The following is a 22,333-nucleotide window of genomic DNA, read 5'->3' as shown; positions in this document are numbered from 1 at the left end:
CAAAAAATTAAAAAAATATTAAAATAACTTATTTCAAACGAAATCTAAACCTTATACAAAAACCACTCTCATTTAAGTTTTTGGGTGAACGCTTGCTCCTCATACATTTTTAACTGACTCAAACTTCTTCAGAAATACTTTCATACTAAGAGCATCTCCAATGGTGAATCAGAATTTTCATCAAATTTAAGTAAAAAATGACTCATTTCACCAAATCTGGTACCAGATGCTCCAACGGTTCACCTTTCACCAAATTTGTCCCAGGACAACCGGGTGGTTGATCGGCCGGTGAGTGAAATTTTTTTTTTTTGAATTGTCTGAACCGTTTTTGTTGAACTTTCTGAACTTTTTCCGGGACGACCGGGTGGTCGATTGGCCGGTTGACCGGTTAGGGAATTTTTTTTTGAACTGTTTGAACTTTTTTTTGAACTGTTTGAATCTTTTACTGGTTGACCGGTTGGTCAACCGGCTGGTCGACCGGTTGGTATCACCCCGACGATCAGTAACAGTGATTTGGTGAAATGCTTCGCCTGTTCTCAGTTTGATGAAATGTTTGGTGAAATCTCATTTTGATATCGATTTGGTGCAACCGTTGGAACATCAAACAGTAATTTTTTTACCAAATTTTAAATTTCATGCTGGGTTTGATGAACCGTTGGAGATGGTATAACATAACAATAATAGGTAAAATAACCAAATACAGTGAATGTAAAACACCAAATTACATCAACATCAATTGCATAATTCTTCAAAGCTTCACCAAAATATCATTAGAACATGAAGCAACCAGTTGGAATTCCAACCAAACACATTGGGAATTTTAACTATCTAAACAAATTCCACCTTGGCGTGAATTCCATGCATAAGTTACCAAGCTTTCTTACCATAGCCTTTTTTTTTTCCCATAAAATTGGCCATTTACATCAGCTTATTAATACTCATGCCAATTATACTATCAAAAATGCTTGGGACCTTCAAAGTTGGGGACCTCTATGACTCTCAAAATGATGTGAATTAATCATGTATTTTTTTTTTCTTTCTAAACCAATCATAAGTAAATAGAGATTATAAAATTGTGTTTTTTAAGGAGTCTATAGTACTGTGGTTATAATCTAATAGAAAGAAAGTGATATAATCATAGAAAGGATAGAACACCACAGCCAAAATCAACCAATGTTTCAAAAAAAAAACCCAGCAATAAGCTGATTTGATTAAATATGACTTGGAGTAGTCACATCAGCTTGAACATAAAGCAGAACTAAGGCTCGCCAATCTCTTTTTACAAAACCAAAAAATGCTCAAAACTGGAGAGTTCACCCTTGGATTGGCTTGACCTTTATACTGTGTTTGGTTGGAAGATTTGAATAAAAATTTAGAAAGAGAAATGAAAAAAATTGATAAAATATAAATAAAATATACTTACATTTCATCTAGTTTCACAATTTTTTTTCTTTTCAAATCTCTCAGTAAATTCTCTAACCAAACACAGCATTAAGCTGACGATACACAAGATAGGGCCACCACTGTACCACCCATTTCACCACTGCCCTCCTCTGCCACCTGCTTCCAACAATGCATCACAGATTTAGGAGTAGAAGGATTCACTGTGCACCCCTTCTCCTTGGCAACAAAGCTTCGATACACTATGCACCCTCCACGTGGCAAGTCTTTCTTCATGCCAATTTCACACGTGTACCCCTTCACATCACCAACAGCCCACTCCCAACTTGCCAAATCACCATGGCACGTGACAACCACAGTGAACTGAGCTGGGTTGAAGCATTTTAGGACCCTCTTGACCAGGGGCCCAAACCGAATTGACCCAAAGTCGAACCCCATAGCCTCATAGCTAGCATAACTGAATCCATCCTCTGGAGTCACGTGCACTGTAGAATAAGCTGAACCCTCAATCCCATTCATCGAATACCCACAAGGTTCAAACTCGAAGTCACAAATCACCTGACTGGGGATTATGTTTGATATTCCGGACTCTTTGGTCATTTTACACTGCGAGTTTTTGTAAAATATAACAGCTTTGTTTCTATCCAATCCTGTCATGCATATCTCCAGATTAATCAAAGTCGTTTGATCTTTAACCAAAGATGATTTTTGTAGGCCCACAGACGCCACATAAATGTGCCATTGACGATCTTGGACCGTCGGATCACCAAGTACAAATGCATTTCCATTTTCGAAGAAACGGTTCAAGAAAGCAACTTCTTCTGAGAAGCTGCGGTGAGGGGCAGGTTGGGAATTTTGAAAAATAAATGTTCCACGAGAGTATTTGACTGAGTCAACACAGAGTGAGAGTGACTCAGCGAGTTTGAGGATTTGTGGTATGGATAGGAGGAGCTTGGTCGTCCCACAGGTCTTGAGAATAATCTTCATAGGGTAAACGAAAAGGCTCGACTCGGAGAGAACATACGAGTCAAACTCAGTGTTAGAGAGCTGAGCCACAATAGTACAACAAGCGGGTTCAAGGATCGAGTCGAGTTGGGACCGAGTCAAGGCTCGGAGGCCCAAACCCTGTTGGTCCGCGAACATGGGTTGCTCAGAAAAGGTTATTTCAAGGCGTTTTTCGAAGCCCTCGAACCCAATTGATGAAACAGCCATTGCTGAGTCACTGAAATGGATCAAAGAAGACACAAAGAAAACCAAAAACAGAGTCCAAAAGAGAAATGAGACACCAAAGGTACTCTGTCTCTATCACAATTTTTCAAGAACAGCTGAAGGGAAAAATTGGGAAAATCCTAATCTACAGAAAATGCCATTTGTATTCTGAGAAAGTATCAGGATGGTTTCCTCACACACTGCAAAAATTGAAACACAAACACAAATATCAGAATATAAATGTATACATATAAATGTACGCTATTGATTAGATGATTCTTACATTGGAGTATGGGATGAACATCTTCAATTCTGTATCTGAGTGGAGCTTCTTCGTATTGAAGAGGGCTTCCACGAAAACTAACATTACTACATTTGTTTTGACCACCTTTGATCTCCATCACAACATCAACCCACTCTGCAACATGACACAAATATTGAAATTCAATTCAATAAATTATGATAAGACCCAAAAAACATCAACACTATAATCAAAATTTAAATATATATATTTATGTCTACTACCCAATAATCCTAGAAGAAAGTTCTCTTTGTTGGTTCTCATATTTTTTAAATAAAAACAAAAAATTTGTGTGATGTGTGTGCATATGTATCTTGGAGGAAAAACCCAAAACTTACATTTAATATTACAAGAGAGAGAGAGGCCTAGAAGCTCTTCTTAGAACAAGAAATTGCAAGAAAAGCAAGAAGAGAGAGAAACAAGACAGATGTGAAATTTGAGGAGAGAGAAGGCCCCTCCAGGAATCTTGTGGGAGTGAAAGAAGAGAGTGGAGAGAGTATATATATAGATGGATCATGGAATCGCGACGCATGGGACTATGGCAAGCGTGCTTGATAAAATTATAATAAAAAATATGAGCAATACGATACTACCCTATATTAAAAAATTTATTTAAAAATATCAATATATACTTCTTTATGTAGGAACCTTACAATGACTCATCACAATTCACTTTCTTCTTACAATTTTAGACAATCTTGCCAGGCGTATAGATTTATTAAAAAAAAAAAATCTTACCTATAATCATCATATACAAATGAGTGGAAAAAGACTAGTCATGAATTATTTTAGTTTATGGAAGAAGACTACTCATATAGGGATAACAGAAAAAAGGTTAAAAACTTAAAAATTTATACTAAATTTGAATAAGAAAATTAATGTGTAGCTTAAATCTAAATGGTATATAGTGGGTGCAGTTTATCACCTCACATGGGTTGAGGGGGTGATTTGTTGGCTATGTTATTATCATCCCATGTGAGTGGCTAACCCACCTTAGAGAGAGTGGGGTGGTTGGAGACCACTTTAGAGAGAGTGGGAGTGGCACCTCCCCACTAACCAATCCACTCACCATTGCTGTCCAGCTACCTTCCCTCATGATATGTATAAATAGAGGTTGAGAGGAGAGTAGACAATAAGAGAGAACCAAGAGAGAAGAGAGTGAGAGATGTGAGGTGGAGAGACCGTCTCTCTCGGTGTGAGAGAGGGAGACGGGTGAGTGGGTGAGTGAGGAGAGTGTGAGCTCCTCCCCTATTATAATCTTTCTGTAATCTCTCCATTGTTATAGTGATAACCGGTTACTCTCCCGTGGACGTAGGCTTTAAGGCCGAACCACGTTAAATATGGTGTCTCCTTCTGTGTGGGTGTGTTTTTTCTACTTGGTATAATTTCTGGAAGGTCTTGGGCGGGATCCCCGATCCCAACAAGTGGTATCAGAGCCTCGTTGGTGGCGTTTCGGAACAAAAACAACGTGTTGTTCGAAACTGCCCAGAAATCGTATTGCTCGAAATCAGTTTTTGAGCATACTAGGAGCAAGGGCTCGACGAGAGGAGTCCAGAAATATAAAGCAGACACCCAACGGAGGCCGGACGCGCCGTCACGCGCCCCTAGAAGTTGGCGCGTGAATTCCAGTCTCGCCACGCGCCACCACGCGCCGTTAAGGCAACCGGCGCGTGGTCCCAGTCCCTCTCACGCGCCCCACGCGCGGACCAAGGAAGAAGACGAGTGTGGGATGGCGCGTGTACGGCACGCGTAGGCCATGCGAGCCCACGTCAGCAGCGACGTGTCATCATTAGCGCCACGTGGCAGCCCCGTCAGCAGCCAGGTCATCGACGCGTGGCAGCCACGTCAGCACCACGTCAGCACGGTTGTGCCATGTCATCTGCCACGTCAGCGTCAATGGAGGGATCCAGTGCTACGCGGCAATGGTGCAGCCGCATGAGGAAGGATCCAGTGCTTTGCGGCGAAGGTACAGCCGCAGATCTGAGGCGTACAAAATGTTTTGGCTAGATCGAAGCCATTTGGAGTCCGTTTTTGGTGATCCAATAGTGGTTTCCGACTATTTGGAGTATTCCGGACACATCCGTACGGTCAGATTTTGGAGACGGAGTTTCTGTAAAAGGAAGGCAAATTAAAGTGGCAGACGGCGTTAGGGGCAGTGTACGGAATATTCTGTTGGTATACGGAATATTCCCTGAACTTCTGAAAATTGCAATTTGGCCCAGAATTTTCAGAAAATTGTGGTGTGGCCCAGCTTTCGGGGATAGTTTTCAGTGAGGTCCCCGGAAATGCAACGAAGGTTGGTTCTAGCTAAACGGACCGCTCCGGACGCAACCGCGAGGTCAGAATAGTGAAATTCTGAACGGTTTGGGAAGATTGTCAAAACATGGGTGTTTGTCATCTTCAATAGTCGAAGAAAGGTTGCCGGATATTGTGGAACGCTGCGGATTCACTGAAGAGGTTAGAATGGACAGATTCTGACCAGATTGGACAACCAGATACAGATTGAGATAGATCATTGAAGACCAGAAGAGATCAGGCTTGATTAAATGGCAGATCGAGGGAGATCAAGATTGGTCAGGAGTAATCAGAGGATTGCAGAAATGATTATCTCCGGAGTTCGTCGGAGGATCTGGTTCAATCAAAAGAGAAGACCATTCATCGACGGATAGATGATTTGGCAACCAGTACAGGCTCAGGGAAATACTGTGGCTGTTGGAGCTACTGTATACGAGTAGGTACTAATGGTATGTGGACATGTAGAACAATAGTTGCAGAGGAGCATACTAAGCGCAGAAGTACAATTGCAAACGTGCAACAATGCAAGGGTACGCTAGAGTATCGTACAGAGGCGCGAGAAGAATGTGCAGCAGCGGGTTGTTGACAGTTCACAGGAACTTCCAGACAGAGAAATTGAGACAGGTAAAACGCAAGAGTGCGTGCCAAGGAGTGGCAAGTCTTATTTCTCTATGGTGGTTTCTTTAGTTCCATGGCAGCAGATGATAGAGTTGATGCAGATCTCTCAAGCAAGCTTGACGCAGGGAGACCAGAAGCCATGGGTGCGAGCACTATGCACGGAGTTGCATAGTGGTAACTTGTATAGAGCGGTGGAAGTTGTCTTGGCAGAAGGGCTAACTGTCAAACATCAGTACGGACGTACAAGTGAGACAGAACCGAACATCAGGGATTGCAGCACAGACAACGGGCGTATGAGATCGCTGGGAAGTTGTTCTGAAGTGCAGAAAGCAAAGGCTGGTTATTCAGAAATAAGCTCCGAGCAAGGAAAATTGAGGATGTTGATGTGTCAAACTCTGAAGTTTTCTAGTTGCTCCAGTGTTCATCATGCAAGGAGTTGCACGGTAATGCAAGGAGTTGCACGGTAATGCAAGGGTATCCCGAGCAGGGGGTGCAGGACATCCAATCAGGGGGTGTCAAGATATCTTGGTTGCGCAAGTTCAAGCATAGCAAGTGAAGACATCCGAGACAAGAAGCGTAGAAGAGATTTGAGGGAGATAGGAGCAGAGGCTCTCTCCAAATCAGAGAGTGGTATGAGTTGAGTTGAGGATGTAGGATTCCCTCATCTTCTTGTATCTCTGGTGTATTATCTCTAGCTTCAGGGGATGTAGCGTCTCAATGAGGAGATGAAGATTCTGTTGAAATTTGGGCGTGACAAGATTAGCAGCAGTGTGTGCAGTTTATCACCTCACATGGGTTGAGGGGGTGATTTGTTGGCTATGTTATTATCATCCCATGTGAGTGGCTAACCCACCTTAGAGAGAGTGGGGTGGTTGGAGACCACTTTAGAGAGAGTGGGAGTGGCACCTCCCCACTAACCAATCCACTCACCATTGCTGTCCAGCTACCTTCCCTCATGATATGTATAAATAGAGGTTGAGAGGAGAGTAGACAATAAGAGAGAACCAAGAGAGAAGAGAGTGAGAGATGTGAGGTGGAGAGACCGTCTCTCTCGGTGTGAGAGAGAGAGACGGGTGAGTGGGTGAGTGAGGAGAGTGTGAGCTCCTCCCCTATTATAATCTTTCTGTAATCTCTCCATTGTTATAGTGATAACCGGTTACTCTCCCGTGGACGTAGGCTTTAAGGCCGAACCACGTTAAATATGGTATCTCCTTCTGTGTGGGTGTGTTTTTTCTACTTGGTATAATTTATGGAAGGTCTTGGGCGGGATCCCCGATCCCAACAGATCCTGCATAAACCTAAAGGAAACCTCCTTGTCATCCTTTCATCAAAATCAACACTGACGGACGAATGTGCTCTTGGCCAACCTGGGAGAGCTAGTATTGCCGGTGTCTTCCAAAACCATGAAGGAAATTGGCTTTTGGGTTTTGCTCAATTAGCTTTTCTGATGTTCACAATATAACTTGAAAGGGTTAGTGGGTTCATTGTGAATCCAATTTTAGTGATACAAATTATTTACTTTTTAGTATTTGTTGAGAAAATATTTATGTAAAAAATTAAGATGATTGGATTTTTACATTTATCTTAAAAAATAAAAGACAAATATAATTTAAAAAATAACTGTCTATTTTTTAAAGACAAATGTGATTCAAACATATAATTACTGAAATCCAATCATCTTGATTTTTTTACATGAATATTCTTCTCAATGAATTCTAAATAGTGAACAGTTTAGATCATCGAGATCGAGCTTACAATGGGTAAATTACAAATACACCCCTTGAGTTTTGCTTAAAATACGAATTGCTCCCTATGGTTTGGAAAATTATACAGACCTCCCTGTCAAAATTTTTTATTTAACAGAATTAATTGAAAAAATGAAATTTCTAACTGTTTACTTATACAATAATAAAGTTATTTGAATTATTAATTGAAATAAAATTTTAACATTATTAAAAAAAATTTAATTAATTTGATGATTTATTATTAGAAATTATCTATTTGTTATGAAATTAAAAACCTTAGGAGGCATAATGTAATTTCTAGAATCACATGGAATAATTTGTAATTTAAGTAAATCTCATGAGGTATGTTTATAATTTATCCACTTACAATGGGCCCAGTTTAAATATTCTCTCAAGTTGGGTCCCCAATATCAGAAAAGCCAAATCCACCGAATTACGAACTATCCAAACAGCTCTTCTTCTCACTTGGACAAATGGATTTCGATTCATTGAACTAGAGATCGACTCTCTAAACTGTTTTTTTATTATTATCCACAAATCAAAGCATTTCACCATGTATTCAACTTGCTGTCTTTGATTCTAGGTCTCTTCTTAAGCGTGATTGAACTATATCTCATGTATACCTAGCAAGACGCAAATACTATTGCAAACAAATTAGCTAAAAGTCATTATTTTTGCACAAAAATGATCCATTGTAATATATTCTCAACCTCCTTGTTTTGTTAAATATTTTGTATCTAACGACTACATTGGAATGACTATCCCACGTTGTGGTGTTTTGAAAAGTTGATAAAAAAATGACTTTTTAACTTTTTAGGTTTTTTGATAGTTTTTTTGGCAAAAAAGTTGGCTTCTTTGGCCAAAGTGTTGTGTAGCCAACTAAATAATATTTGATCTATAAAATTTGCCTCTTTATTAAAAAAAAATAAATAAATTGTAGATTGTAGCCTTTTAGTGTGGTTTTTTTATATATATATATATATATATATTGAAAAGTATTTTGTACCATTAATTCCACACCACTAACAAATCACTAATGACGTGACGGACGTGAATCTTTTAATTTCACATTACTAATAGATCACTAATGACGTGACGGATATAGATCCCATCATTAATCTACATCTACTTTTTGAATACTTGTCACCAAAATTGTTTGAAAGTCGCATTTTATAATCAAATCTCATTTCAATGAACAATTTTTCTTTTTAAAAGGACAAATATCAGCGTAGTCACATTATCATTCTATAAATTCTGTATTTTTATGTCATTGTTTAATCAGAACAGTGTCGGTACTAATAATACTCTCTCCGTCCCATAATATTAGTCCCTTATTCCATTTTTCATTGTCCTAAAATATTAGTCCCTCTTTAAAAATCAAGTACAAAAATAATATAAATTTCCCATTTTGTCCTTCTTTTAAATTCATAAATAATATAAAAAGTACAATTATGGCATTGATATTCCCAAAAAAGTGTACTATCAAAGGGTAATTTTGGAAAATCAAATTTTTAAAAGTACAATAATTGTACTATCAAAAAAAGTTAGATTCCCTAAAAAGGACCATTATTTTGGGACGGAGGGAGTAGTAGATTTCGTCTCTATATAAGGCATGGCAAGGGGAAATATTAAATCAGAGGTCTTAAAAAAATAATTAGACAATAACGTTAAAATTATAATTTTTTTTAATTTATCTATAATTATTATCTAAAAAGTCCACTCACATGTAATTTCCCCGCATGGCAACACTATGGCGTCCTACCCTGAAAACAAGGAGTCCGGATTCTCGGCCGCCCTACCCGGCGGCCGTTTCCGGCAGCCCCCAAAACGACGTCGTTTTGGGGGTAAATTTTCAAAAAAAAAAAAAACGCAGAGGAAGAGAGGGAGGAAGGAGAGGAAGAGGGAGGGAGGAAGGAGGAGGGAGGAGGAGGAGGAGGAAGGGAAGGGCCGGACTGGAGGGGGCCATAACCAGTGGGGGAGGAGGAGGAGGTGGAGGCGGAGGCGACGGCGGTGTAGCTGCTGCGACGAGGCGACGGGCTGCGACGCGCCGGCGGCGAGGCGACGGGCTGCGACGCGCAGCCTCCTCCCTCCCCTCCCCTCTGGTTATGGCAGCTCGTCGGCAAAAATGGAGAAGAAGGAAAGAACGAAGCAGAAGAAAAGAAAGAAAAAAAAAAAAAAAAAAAAACCCCCAAAACGACGTCGTTTTGGGGGGCTGCCGGGTAGGGCCGCCGGGTAGGGCGGCCGAGGATCCGAATTCGAAAACAAGGGCACGTGTTTTGTTTTATGAGAGCAGCTAGGTGACTGACTGCCCAATCACACAGATGGTGAGTGCTTTTTCAGCTATTTTAATTTGAAACTAAAACTCTTGTTTAGGATAAATTTTTTTAATTTTTTGTAAAAAAAAAAAATGTAATATAATGTAATGATTATAGATTTAATGTGATATTTTATCTTATTAAATTTAAAAAATTTATTTTATCTTTCTGTGACTAAAATAACCCCAAACTCAACCCAACCAAAATTGTCAAACAAAGGCCAAAAAGGTTTTTTAAATGGGTTATTTGCTACAGACTCCCAATAATATAGGCTTCATTTGGCAACATCACTTTTAGCCTAAAAATTAAAAAATCATTAAAAAAATTAAAAAATCAACAACTTATATCAAAAAGTTAAAAAAAAAATTTCTCTTTACTTTTTGCACATATTTTCGTAAAAAATAAAAAAATATCCTAAACATATTAGTTTTTTTTTAATCATATTTTAGTCAAAAAATTAAAAAAGTTACTGAAAAGACTTGTTCCCAAACGAGACCTTACTAAAATTTTTATCAAATCTCTCACATGGGTATAGGATCCACACACTTGTGAGTTTATGTGGATCCCACATCCATGTGGGATGTTTGATAAAAAATTTGATAAATCATTTAAGATTCATAACATTTTCGTTTTTAAATAATTTCACACAATCCATATATATGTCATTTTTTTTTATTAGAGTCTTTCAGTTTAAATTAAATTGAACAGTATTATTGGATCTTTGTGGTCATATTACATAATTCACATTGATGATTTAAATCGTTAAATTTGTAAAACTCATCAATTACTTTATCTCTATAAAAAAAAATCAAGTTGTTCAAATATCAATAGCTACTTGATCAGATTTCATTTGTATCAATAACCGCTTAATCAAATCCCATTTATGTCAACGGTAAGTATGATTTTTAAAATAAATTGTTAACACAAATATGATCTGATCAAATGACTATCGATATTCGATCAACATGACATTTTATAGGGATAAAATATTCGACAAGTCCCACATATTGAATGTTTCGAATCATTGATGTGAGCTCTATGATTGGCCTATGAAGGCTGAACAACACCCTTCGTTATGAAACCCAACTAAAGTGAATCCTTCCCTTTTTTATTATTACTAGTGGTTTGGGCACATGTGTTACACGTGACACGTGATTTTTCATCAACTATTAGTACTATAATTATATGTATCTCTTAAATTGATATGTGATATGTATACAAAGTATGGAGACTTACATAGGTAAATTAATCTATATCCGAAATACAATTAAGCAAGACATGAATGCATACTTGGCTGAAAATTTTAAATAATAAATGAAATTTTTTATAAACATAAATATTAATTTATAATTAGATTGTTGAGATCACAATCTATATCCAAAATACAATTAAGCAAGACATGAATGCATACTTGGCTAAAAATTTTAAATAATAAATGAAAATTTTTATAAACATAAATATTAATTTATAACTAGATTGTTGAGATCACAATCTATCTTAAACAATAAACAATAAATAAATAAAAAAAGGTCTTTTAAATATGTAATGTTACACAAATATTTTTTTTTATCAACTTCCCTTTTCAATTTTTTATAATCCGTGCCTGTAATACAATTAAATGTATGAAATTAATTGTACAATTACACAATTTTATTTAGTAGTTCATCTCATAATACAAATTCATTTAAGCCACTATTGCATATTATTTGCATATTATTGACGTAAGTATGTATTAATATCAATACGTAATATATTCGTATACATCAAGAGTTGTTGAGTCTCGTTTCATGTGCCATGAATATCTTGTATGATGAAAAATATATTAATCATTAGTATATTTTCATTTATATAGAAAATGTGAAATAGTTTTTTTTAAGAAAATGGAATGATATCGTACCTTAATATTTTGATCAATAGGAATTTTATAATTGTTTCACGATATTTATAGTTTCATACTTATAAGTGTTTGTAGGGTATTTTCATGAATCTGCCAAATTACATAATTTATTATGTCATTTGTTAGTAATCAACATATACAAAAATTGATCGAAACTTTTTATTTGATATACTTACTTTCTACATCATTGAGTTGTTGCGATAATATTTAGACATTATTTGACTTTTTTTCTTATAATTTGACTAAAATGTGTATATGAGATACATTATTTTTCTTGAATTTCACAACATATAGGACAATTCATATTTCAGCTTGTCTAACCTTGATGGAAAAACATGTTACAATAGATCTTCTGTAATTCTCATTTCACAATCTTCTTGTTTTTCTTCTTACTCACTATTACAACTTATTGTAACAAAAATATTTTGATGTGTAAGAATTTGAAACGATATCATATTGTGATGAATTTCGAAACTCATTCTCTCTCAATAATGTTATTTTTTCTGTGACGGGAAAAACAAGTTTAATTATTATCGTGATGGAGGTCTTTTGCAAAGTTTTGATTTGTTGTTGAAAGTATTCATTGTGAACACTTACTTATATGACATGTATGTATATATGTATTGAACATAAGTTGATAATATACAATTTCACAATTTTTTCCTAACAAATATAAATATATTACTAAATCGATAAATGTTAGAAAATTAAAATATTATGTAGACACTGACATACATAAGATATCACAAAAATAATATGTGAATTTTTTTACAACAACATAATATAGGTAATAATGAGAAATTAATAATTTATAATTAAATAGTTGGTTATAATGTAGATATTTAGTGTTACATTTTTGTGTATATGCACTATTTTTTAATTAGATTTTAAATTCACACAAAATTGGAAGGAATTTGTGAATAATTTGTGTAAAATTAGAGATTTGCAAAGAAAGATTTCAAAAAAAGAAAGGAATTTGTGAATAATTTGTGAAAGTTTTGAATTTTAGAATTTTCATGTTTTGTCTTGTGGCACTGTTTTTTTTAGTAGCTCTTTTATTTTATTTTTAGATTCATTTAATTTATTAATACTTTTTATTTTTTTAATTTTACTTTTAGATGTAGATTCACTTAATCTAAATACACTTAAAAAATAATTTGTTATGTATTTTTTTTGATAATAATAATAATAATAATAATAATAATAATAATAATAAATCTTCAAATTTATAAAAAAAAATTACCAATATTTTATTTTTAAATTCTATTTAGATTATTAGATATTAAATATTCATGTAAAAGTATAATTTAAATATAAAATATGAAGAAATTTCAGTATTTTTAATCGCCAAAATTAAGAAAATATAAAAAGTGAACAACAAAAATATGAAAAATCAAAAACTAGGAAATAGATTTAAAAAAATAAAATCAACGAAAGTAATTCTTATTTAAAATTTTGACATTATATGTTGGTTATTAAAGTATCAAGTCAAAAATTAGAGTTAAAAAAATTTAATATAAACAAAAAGAAAGTGTATGAAGATAACTTGTGAATTTTTTAGAACGTATGTGTTTTCTTCTGTTTAAATTTGAACTGCATACAATTAAAATTCAACCAAAATTATTCACAGCAATTTAATCTATGATGGATAATTGTAAATATTATGTATATTAGTATAGAAGCAGACACAAAAAATAAGAAAGAGTAATTATTTTTTATTCTTCAATCATCATCAATGCAAAAAATAAAGAAATGTTTTTTTTTATTATTATTATTTTTTATTTTATAAGAAGAGTGTTTATATTTATATAGGACTTTTAAAAGTAGATATATCATTTTTTACTATTCAACTCCAAAAATAAAAAATAAAAAAATCGTTGATTTATATAGGATTCTTGATGACTTTAAAAAATATAGTAATTTGAGAAGATAAAATTAAAATTAAAAAAATATAGAAAATATGGCAAGTTCTTTACAATTTTAAAAAAGTAGTAGACAGATAGTGAATCACATTTTCGTAGTTTAGCAATCACTTAAAAAAGTAATTGTTTGGTTAAAAAACAAAGAAAGTAAATTATTGAAAAATTCAAGTTAAAAAAAATATAAAGTATTAAATTCAGTAAATATTTTTTATTGGTAAAAAATCCACATTTATAAAATATTTTGGTAAAAAATTATTTTGTTTGTTTTGAAAGACATTTTAATTTTAATTTTACATCTTAATTTATCTGTTTTTTTTTTTTTGTTGGCTTTCGTTAACCATTTATTCAAAAAAAATTGCTAGCTGTTCAAAATTTTCCTTATCTATTCAATTTTTTTTTCTATCTGTTCAATTTTTTTCTATCTATTTAATTTTTTATCTACCTGCTTAATTTTTTAATCTTTTTAATTCAAATTTTCCTTATCTATTTAAATATTTATCCAAAAAAAATTCTATTTGTCCAAATTATTATCTTTATCAAATTTTTTTTTGACTATCTATTTAATTTTTTTCCCCTTATCTATGCAAATTTGATTCCGTTTTTATCCATTAAAAGAGAACCTGCTCAAATAACCTTTTCAAAAAATCTATCTATTGAAATTATTTGTTAAAAAAATGTATCTGTACAAATTCTTTAAGAGGTTTTTTTTTTCTTGGCTCAGTTATTATCCGTTCGATTTTTTTTTTTTTTTTTCTTGAAACAGATTTATTTGAACACAACTATTCAAAACAAATCTGTACTATTTGTCATTTTTTTTTATTTTTTAAAAAAATTGTTACAATCTGTTTCTTCGTCGTCATCATCAACCACAACACAAAAAAAAAAAAAAAAAAAAAAAAAAAAAAGGATCTAGACAAGAAAAAAAAACTTCCTATCTATTTATCATCATCATCATTATCAACAATAACATCAAAAAAGAAAAAAAAAAACAAACAAATTAGGCGATGAAATATATGTAGCCAAGAATCAATAGGCCATCGACGACGATTTTTCTCAGATCATTTCCCTTTGCAAGCCATTGAATCAAACTCTACAAATCAAATAAACTATTCGGATTGCACTGAAATATATACATATGTTTTTGTTATTATCATCAGAGAGTCGGAAATAATGAAGCAAACAAGCAATTACCTTGAATATGCAACCAATTGCGTCCATATTTCGCACAAATATTTTAGATCTGGATCTAGATAAAGATCTGGATCAGCGGAAGAATCAAGAGAGAGAGACATCGGCTTCGACGGCAGTGCGAACAAGAAGCCTCCGACGACGGCAGTGAACATGCGGAAGCTGGACGAGGCGGCATTTCCTCTCCTCCGACTCCGGCGGCTTCCTCATCTGCTTCATCTTCTCCATCGGATCAGCGGGTTACCCATCGGCGTCTCTTCCGTTCTGTTCTGCCTCTACAATCGCTTCTCCATCTTCGACGGCGGTCATCATCATCGTCGGTCGCTGCATCTTCCAACAACGATCGGAGTTCTTCGAAGAGAAAACCTAGAGAGGGAGACAGAGAGAGAGGTAGTCCAGATCGGCGGACGGAAATGATGTGTCGGCGGCTACTCTGAGTTTGTGGCGGCGATGGACTGGTAGTCTGTTGTGGTTGTCATAGGCGCGGAGAGAGAGAGGAGAGAGACAGAGCGAGAGAGTGGTGGAGTTCTAAAATTATAATATGTGAATAGAATTATATTTTGAATTTATAACTTTTAAAATTATGATTTGAGAAGAAAAAATTTGTTTAATTATGAATTTTATAAAAAATTCAGAATTTTTGATATGATATATGAAATGAAAAAAATTATTTAGTTATGAATTTTGATTTTTTTTTTAAATTTAATTTAAAAACTTATAACTCATAATTAAATATACAATTCAAAACTCTATTAAAAATTCTATTCAAAATTCATAATCAAACTTTTTTTAAAATTCAATTCAAAAAAATAATTTGTCATTTTGGTCTAAAAAAATAATTTATATATTTAAAAATTATCAAAAATAAATATAATTTTTTTCTCCCAAATAACATGTAGTGATTGGCAATTGTAAAAAAAAAAAAAAAAAGCAACGTTCCGGTCAATTAGCCGGGCGACCGGTCGGACATCCAAGGGATGTTCAGTGGGACGACCCAAAGCGTGAATTCAAAAATCAAAAACTCACGCTGCCAAACATGCATTGGAATATGTTTTCAAATGTGACATGAAATTAATTTTTGAAAACTTCAACCAAATATATCATTGGAATGTAAGGGTAAAATTATAATTTGAAAGTTATACCAAACACAACTAGTTTAGGTTATGGTATATATACACGTGGGTAGTTTGGTCAAGTTGTAAGAGCTTGCCTTTTAGATAGGGGTGAGTAACGGATATACCGATCCGTCCAAACCGACTGAACCAAATTGACCCGCTGCAATTTGGACGGATGCGTGATAACGAGTGGACGGTTGCAGATTGATTTTTTCCAATCCTCTTAGTTTTGGACTGATGGCGGATTTGAGGTTCCTTTGGCCGCAATCAAACCGCCAAACCACGAGCACCTCCAATAATTTGTAATACTTTATGTTTTCAATTTGTTTAGATATTCTGTTTGTATTTTTAATTGAAAAAGAGTTTAAATATTCTGTTAAATATATTCAAGTTGAAAAGAGTTTTCAATTTGAATGTATTTTTTGAATTAAAAAAAATAAATGTATTATTTATTTATATTTTTTAGTTTTTAAACCTAACTCTAAAAATAATAAATAAAAAAGATGATATATATGCTGGTTGATTTTTGTTTTCAAAAATAGATATAGATATAACAATACAGAGGGATACGATCTCTACTACTGCTCTGTTCATAATTTTGGTGTTTTGAATTGTTTTTATACTTTAAGAACCACAGATTGTAATACTTTATGTGGATGAGGCATGCTGTGATTGTAATATGTGGATGATGTATGTAGTGATTGTAATATTCTAAAGTTTCAAACTTTCTTTTTTTGATGAAGCATGCAGTAATTGTAATAATTTTTTAAGTCATTGATTGTAATACTTTTTTTTTTTTTTAAGGAAGTTTACAAATTGAATTATGTTGAAAAATTATAAAATTTTAAACTGCTAAAGTAATTTGCATCCATCTGTCAATTCGCCAATTTGTTCAATCCACATTCGTTGGATTGGCGGACGGATGCGGATTGATTTTCTCTAATCGGACGGATAACGGATTGGAGGTTCCGTAACTGCAACCAACCCACGCCCACCTCCACTTTTAGACAAAGTATTTGAGCATTTAGACTTTTGGCCAAAGAAAATCTAAATTTAGATTTATTATAAAGTTAAAAATGTATTAATTTTTTTATTATCAATTTAAAATATTAAGTGGGTATTTGAAATGATCTAAATAAGTATATTTTTTGACTTTTTACAAAAGAATGTGAAATATGGGTTGGATTTGAAATAATGTGATAGAGAGATGATAAGACTCAAATAAAATAATTGTGACCCAAATATGATAATGTGCTAAAAACTCCTCAAATATCACATTAATTTTTCATTCAAAAAACAATTATACCTTTTTAAACATATTAACTTTTTTGGTACCTAAAACAGTTAAGAATTAAGAAGTCATGAAAAAGAAAACCACAAATGCCCACTCAATATTTGTATTGCATACCACATCAATAAATAGGAAATTTTCAATCTCAAGAGTTGGCCGAGCAGTAAAGACCTAATGATAAGATTCAAGATTTCTAGTCAAATTACCCTAAGAAGCCATTGGAGGTTTGCTCTTGATGGTTAATTTTAGGGACTTAAGATTAATCAAGATGCGCACAAACTGGTTCATACAACCAATTATCAACACACACACACACACACACACACAAAAAAAAAAGATTTTTTTTTATAACTATTAATTTATATAATATTTTTCTCTAAATAACATTATTTAAGGTTTGCTAAAACTAATTAGAATTAATTTTCTTGATTTATAGTTAAGCTTTTGTGAAAATTATCTGAATATGTTGAGGTATAATTGAGCATGACATTATTCGGACTTCCTTTGTTATCTAAATATTTTCAATTGTTTTTTTTTGGGGGGTCCTTTTTATGCAAAGTTATCGCAAAGCATTTTACTTTTTGTCTTTCTCCTCTTGAGAGGGGCAGTTATGGCATTTGCATAAGAATTACATTAATATGAATAAAATGCGAAATGATAATAATATGTCGCTAAAGCAAGAAAAATAAAAATGATCAAATTATGGATTTTTAACTTAGTGATAAATTTTAATGTCACTAAAACTAGAAACATGATCAAATTATGTATTTTTAACCTTATATTGATGGCTTACGTATTTTTTTAGTGCTACTAATAGTACGCCAACAATTACTTCGAATTGAGTCCAGATCCTCTATAGGGCTATCTTGTAATGCATTCATGTAGTGCCTCAAAACGATGCTTTAGGGCAAAACATCCATACCAAAAGAAAAATAAAAATAAAAATAAAAAATTCAAATTGAGACAAGGAGAACAAATCTATCGCTGGGAACACTCGCCGACAACCCCTCTCTAGCCCGTCTACCATCTTAAACCCTTTTCCATACCCTCACTTCCTCTACTTACCTGTGCCACCACCTCTTCGCCATCACTGTCGCAATTCACGTTCCCCGAACCCACGTTCTTCCTCTTCATCTTCTTATTCTTTTTTCCTCTCAATATGCCAGTACATCGCCATTGTTGTTGCTCCAGCGGCCACCCCAGGCACCTCCAACCCCTACCGCGATAACCCTTGCCTTGCTTTCTCTTCTCTTTCTACTTTTCCTTTATCATCATATTCTTCTTCCACCTGATATCTCTCTCTCTCTATCACACGATCACTGAAGCTATCAATTTCACACTGACGATAGTGGTGGTGATGGCTAGGTGGTATGAGAGTTGGCCTATAGTGTAAGGATGTGAAACGTCTTTGCGGAAAGCCTAGATCTAGGGTTTCAAATCACAAGAAACCTACACCTAGGGTTTGGGGCTATGAGGGTGGTATTGGTGGAACTAGAGTGGAGATGGATGGAAAAGCAAAGGGAACTTTGGAGAGGTGTGGGGGTGAGGTTGCCGGAGAGGCTCGCGCCGGTGGGTTTGGCAGTTTTTAGAGAGAGAAAGAAGGAGGAAGAAGAAGAAGAATAAGGAGGTAGGATAGAGAGACGTGGGTTGTGGTAGTGATGGAAGGGAGCTGGCGACGCTAGTGGGTTCAAGGAGTGAAGGGGCAAAAAAAGGTTTGGGTCTGGAGAGAGGTTGCCGATGAGGGTTGCCGGTGATGGTTTCTTCTTTTTCTTCTTGTCTCAGTTAGTTTTATGTGTGTGTGTGTATGTGAAAGTTTTGCACTGAAACGACATCATTTTGGGGCACTACAAGATCTAGACTCTCTTTGGACCCTCCATTTCTTTGAACTTGCACTACCAAAATTACTCCCCTTCTTATTCTTCTTTAGACCCCAACCATAATCCCAAATATATCCTTTGAACCCTCACCTCCACACTTTTCCTTCGACAACGCTCTCCTTTACCGGTAACCCTTTCTTAGCCTCCCTCATTTACTAGCCACTCTTCCTTACCGGCGATTCCCCTCTCACCGGTGACTTCCCTCTCACTGGCGACTCCCCTCCTCTAACGACTCACACCACTAGTTCTCTATTTCTTTTCCTCTTTCATTGCCGATCCTCCAACCTCATTTCTTTCACCCAAGTCTCTCCATTAACTAGTCTCAGTCATTTGTTGTTGCCGCTACCTATATAACTACCTTAGAGCCCTTCCCGCCATGCTCACGTTCGGTTCCTGTTCATTTGAAATCATCATGACTGACTCAGAAAATCAATATCGAGAAAATAGTGGAGTTTCGGTTATAAACCACCAAACAAATGGTGGTAGTTCGGATGTAGACTACCAAATAAATGGTGTTGGTTCGAAATTGGGTTAATGAACTAAATATGAGGAGATCACAAGTAGTGTTGTAGTCATAATGATTACGCGAGGAGGGTAGGTTGCCATCACTGCTTCCCTTATCTGGTTGTGATTGCAACTCACGCACAAATGAGATAAAGAAAGTTTGCGATAGAGATCGCGGTGGTGGATGGACATGGATTGAGAAAAGTCATCAAGCTTTAAGGGTGGTGAAGAACAATCCAAGAGTGGCTTAGGTGGTGGGGCGTGGGTGGGTGGTGAGTATGGGTTATAGCGATGGTGGCTGGAGTTTGAGGATGGTGGCAAAGGTTATTGGCCGGAGTGAAGGTGGGGTTGGTTAGGGTTAAAGGTTTGTGAGAGTAGAAATGGGGATAAATCTATAATTGAATGTTAGGACAAAATTGTAATAAAAAAATGAAAGAAATAAAGGATCCAAAGTAATAATTGAGGAGCTATTACCAACATTCATTGTTAATTCATAAATAGATAACAAGTTTCTTCATTTTCAAATAAACTCCTATTTTTTGTTTTATATGTTTAAAAGATGTAATGAAGCTATAATTTTAAAGAATATAAGTTTAGGATTTGGGGATTAAATTATTTACAAAAATAAAATTCCTATTTTGCCTTCATCTTATTGGCATGCTTGTTTTTCAGTGTCGTTTATAAAAAGGGTTGAATTTCTCTCAAGTTTAAATATGAATATAACTGTCATGTTCAGACTTGTAAGACCCATTATGAGTCCCGTTTCGATATTTTAAACCATTTATTTTGAAGAACCCTTCGTGTCTATTATTCATGAAAAATTAAATCAATCTAATAATCGTAATATTTTCATTTTATTGCGTTTGTCTTTAAAAAAACGTAGTAGCACGAAATAATCGTCACTTGTATAATCCTGTTGACCAAACTTGCGCTCTTCCTCATAGGAATCACATTCCTAAAGGATAATACTTATCCTTTAACACCCTCCTAATTGTAAGCCAAGTAAGATGGCACAACTCTTTGCTCGGTTTTGAGCTAGGCTACCAATCTAACTTTATTTTGTCCACCACTGACTTAGCTGTGCAACATGCAGCACCGTGCAAACCTTGCATGGCACGCCACCAGGCTGACATTGTGCCGTTTTTTTCTTAGCTCAGTCAAAGCTTCATTTTCACACCTTCTTATGCAGTACGGTAAATCCGTTGACCACCTTCCTACATAACTTCGGTCAAACCTCTGACTGTTACTAAGAAGTAGCTTGGTCCAAGAATGTTAGCATTGGCTAATCCGATCAAACCTCTTTGACTGGTTTGGCCTCTGTACAGCCCAACTAAACTCTCTCCAGGGCATAGCTCAGCCCATCACGTGGCCCAAACCTTAAAGCCACTTCCACCTAGCTCAGCCCAATTTGACTGCACAAATTATCCTCTCAATTGCCCCTTAATTCCATTTACTATGCATGATTGGAATTACATTATCCAACCGAGCTACTTTGCTCCACCAAACCGGGCTCACCAACATAGCTCGGTCATGACTCTGGTTCGGTTCAAGCTAGTTCTTTCATTCGTACAGCACGTTCTCCTACTACTTTGATAATGCGTCATCTCTGGGATACGTGGCTCATGATGACTGAACATATGCATTTGTCCCTGCCGTCAATTACACTCTCTTAGAAATTTTAAATCATGGCGCCTCTACGTATATCGTTATATATACGAAATGCCACGCTTCAACGTCTTCCATTGTTCATCTTCCTCACTACAAACCCTAAAAACTAGAGCTTCATCCTTTGATTTTCTTATATTCGAGTCCAGATCAACGCGTTTCCCTATAGCATCAGATTCATTATCCTCGTTCGAGCATTCTTACCGATTACAATTTGATTTCACGCCCAAATCCATAAGTTTTTTTAATCCTCCATTATTGCTCCATTAATATTCATATTGCTCTTCTCGTTTTTGGTGTTTTGACACTGTTGTCCTGCTAATCACGCTCACAAACCACGGTATAACACTCACAGTAGTTGGCATATGGGAAAAATATAGCCCAAAACTAGATTAGGTCTTTGGATAACAATTAAACCTCCATTTTCTGTGATGAACACACAATAATCTGGGAAAAACCAATCAAGAACCATGATTTTGATCCATAATCACTTTAGGACCGTGCAAGTCTCAAGTTTGTTAGACAACAAACTGAGCTGAATTGTGCCACAACTGAGCTACACTATGGCTCAACTAAAACCTTGCACATAACCTGAATTGAGCTAAAATCTTGCTCAAAACCTCAGCCGAGCTAAAACCTTACTTGTTCATGTGACCAAGCTGTCATAGCCTAATAAACCTAACTCAATGACTGAGCTAAAAACAATACTTTCACATGCACGCTCATTGCAAGCGAGCAACCCACTTAGGGCTTCGGTACTCTCTATGCTTAGTCAAATTACACTGCCGTTTTAGCTCGGTCAACACTTGAGCATAACATAATTCATTTTCAACCGTGCAGACTCAACTAGGATTGTACAGGCACACTTTCAAAATTGCTCCTTGGTGTAACGCCCTGAAAATAATTACAATAATTCAACCCAACACAATATACATAAGACAACGTAATCAAAATGATAAACTTCCATTAACTTGAATTGTTATACAAAAG

At 35.1% G+C, this 22,333-nt stretch overlaps 1 protein-coding gene across 1 annotated transcript; it reads right to left on the bottom strand.

Annotated features, from left to right (window-relative positions):
• Nucleotides 1–1,176: 1,176 nt before the first annotated feature.
• Nucleotides 1,177–3,387, bottom strand: LOC145824572 (S-adenosylmethionine decarboxylase proenzyme-like). Its single transcript, XM_082924643.1, has 3 exons — nucleotides 3,250–3,387; nucleotides 2,894–3,028; nucleotides 1,177–2,810 (listed from the first exon to the last, which is right to left on the bottom strand). The coding sequence occupies exon 3, from the start codon at nucleotides 2,611–2,613 to the stop codon at nucleotides 1,492–1,494; it is 1,122 nt and encodes a 373-aa protein (XP_082780769.1). The 5' UTR covers nucleotides 2,614–2,810; nucleotides 2,894–3,028; nucleotides 3,250–3,387; the 3' UTR covers nucleotides 1,177–1,491.
• Between the last annotated feature and the right edge of the window lie 18,946 nt (nucleotides 3,388–22,333).

This window comes from Camellia sinensis, chromosome 4, assembly GCF_055761805.1.
Source record: "Camellia sinensis isolate YWXY chromosome 4, ASM5576180v1, whole genome shotgun sequence".
NCBI lineage: Eukaryota > Viridiplantae > Streptophyta > Magnoliopsida > Ericales > Theaceae > Camellia > Camellia sinensis.
Note: the sequence above shows the minus strand (reverse complement) of the source record. Positions and strands in the feature narration are given on the sequence as shown.

Coding starts and splice junctions, on each gene's coding strand:
- LOC145824572 (XM_082924643.1), bottom strand. CDS start 2,613: ATGGCTGTTTCATCAATTGGGTTCGAGGGCTTCGAAAAACGCCTTGAA.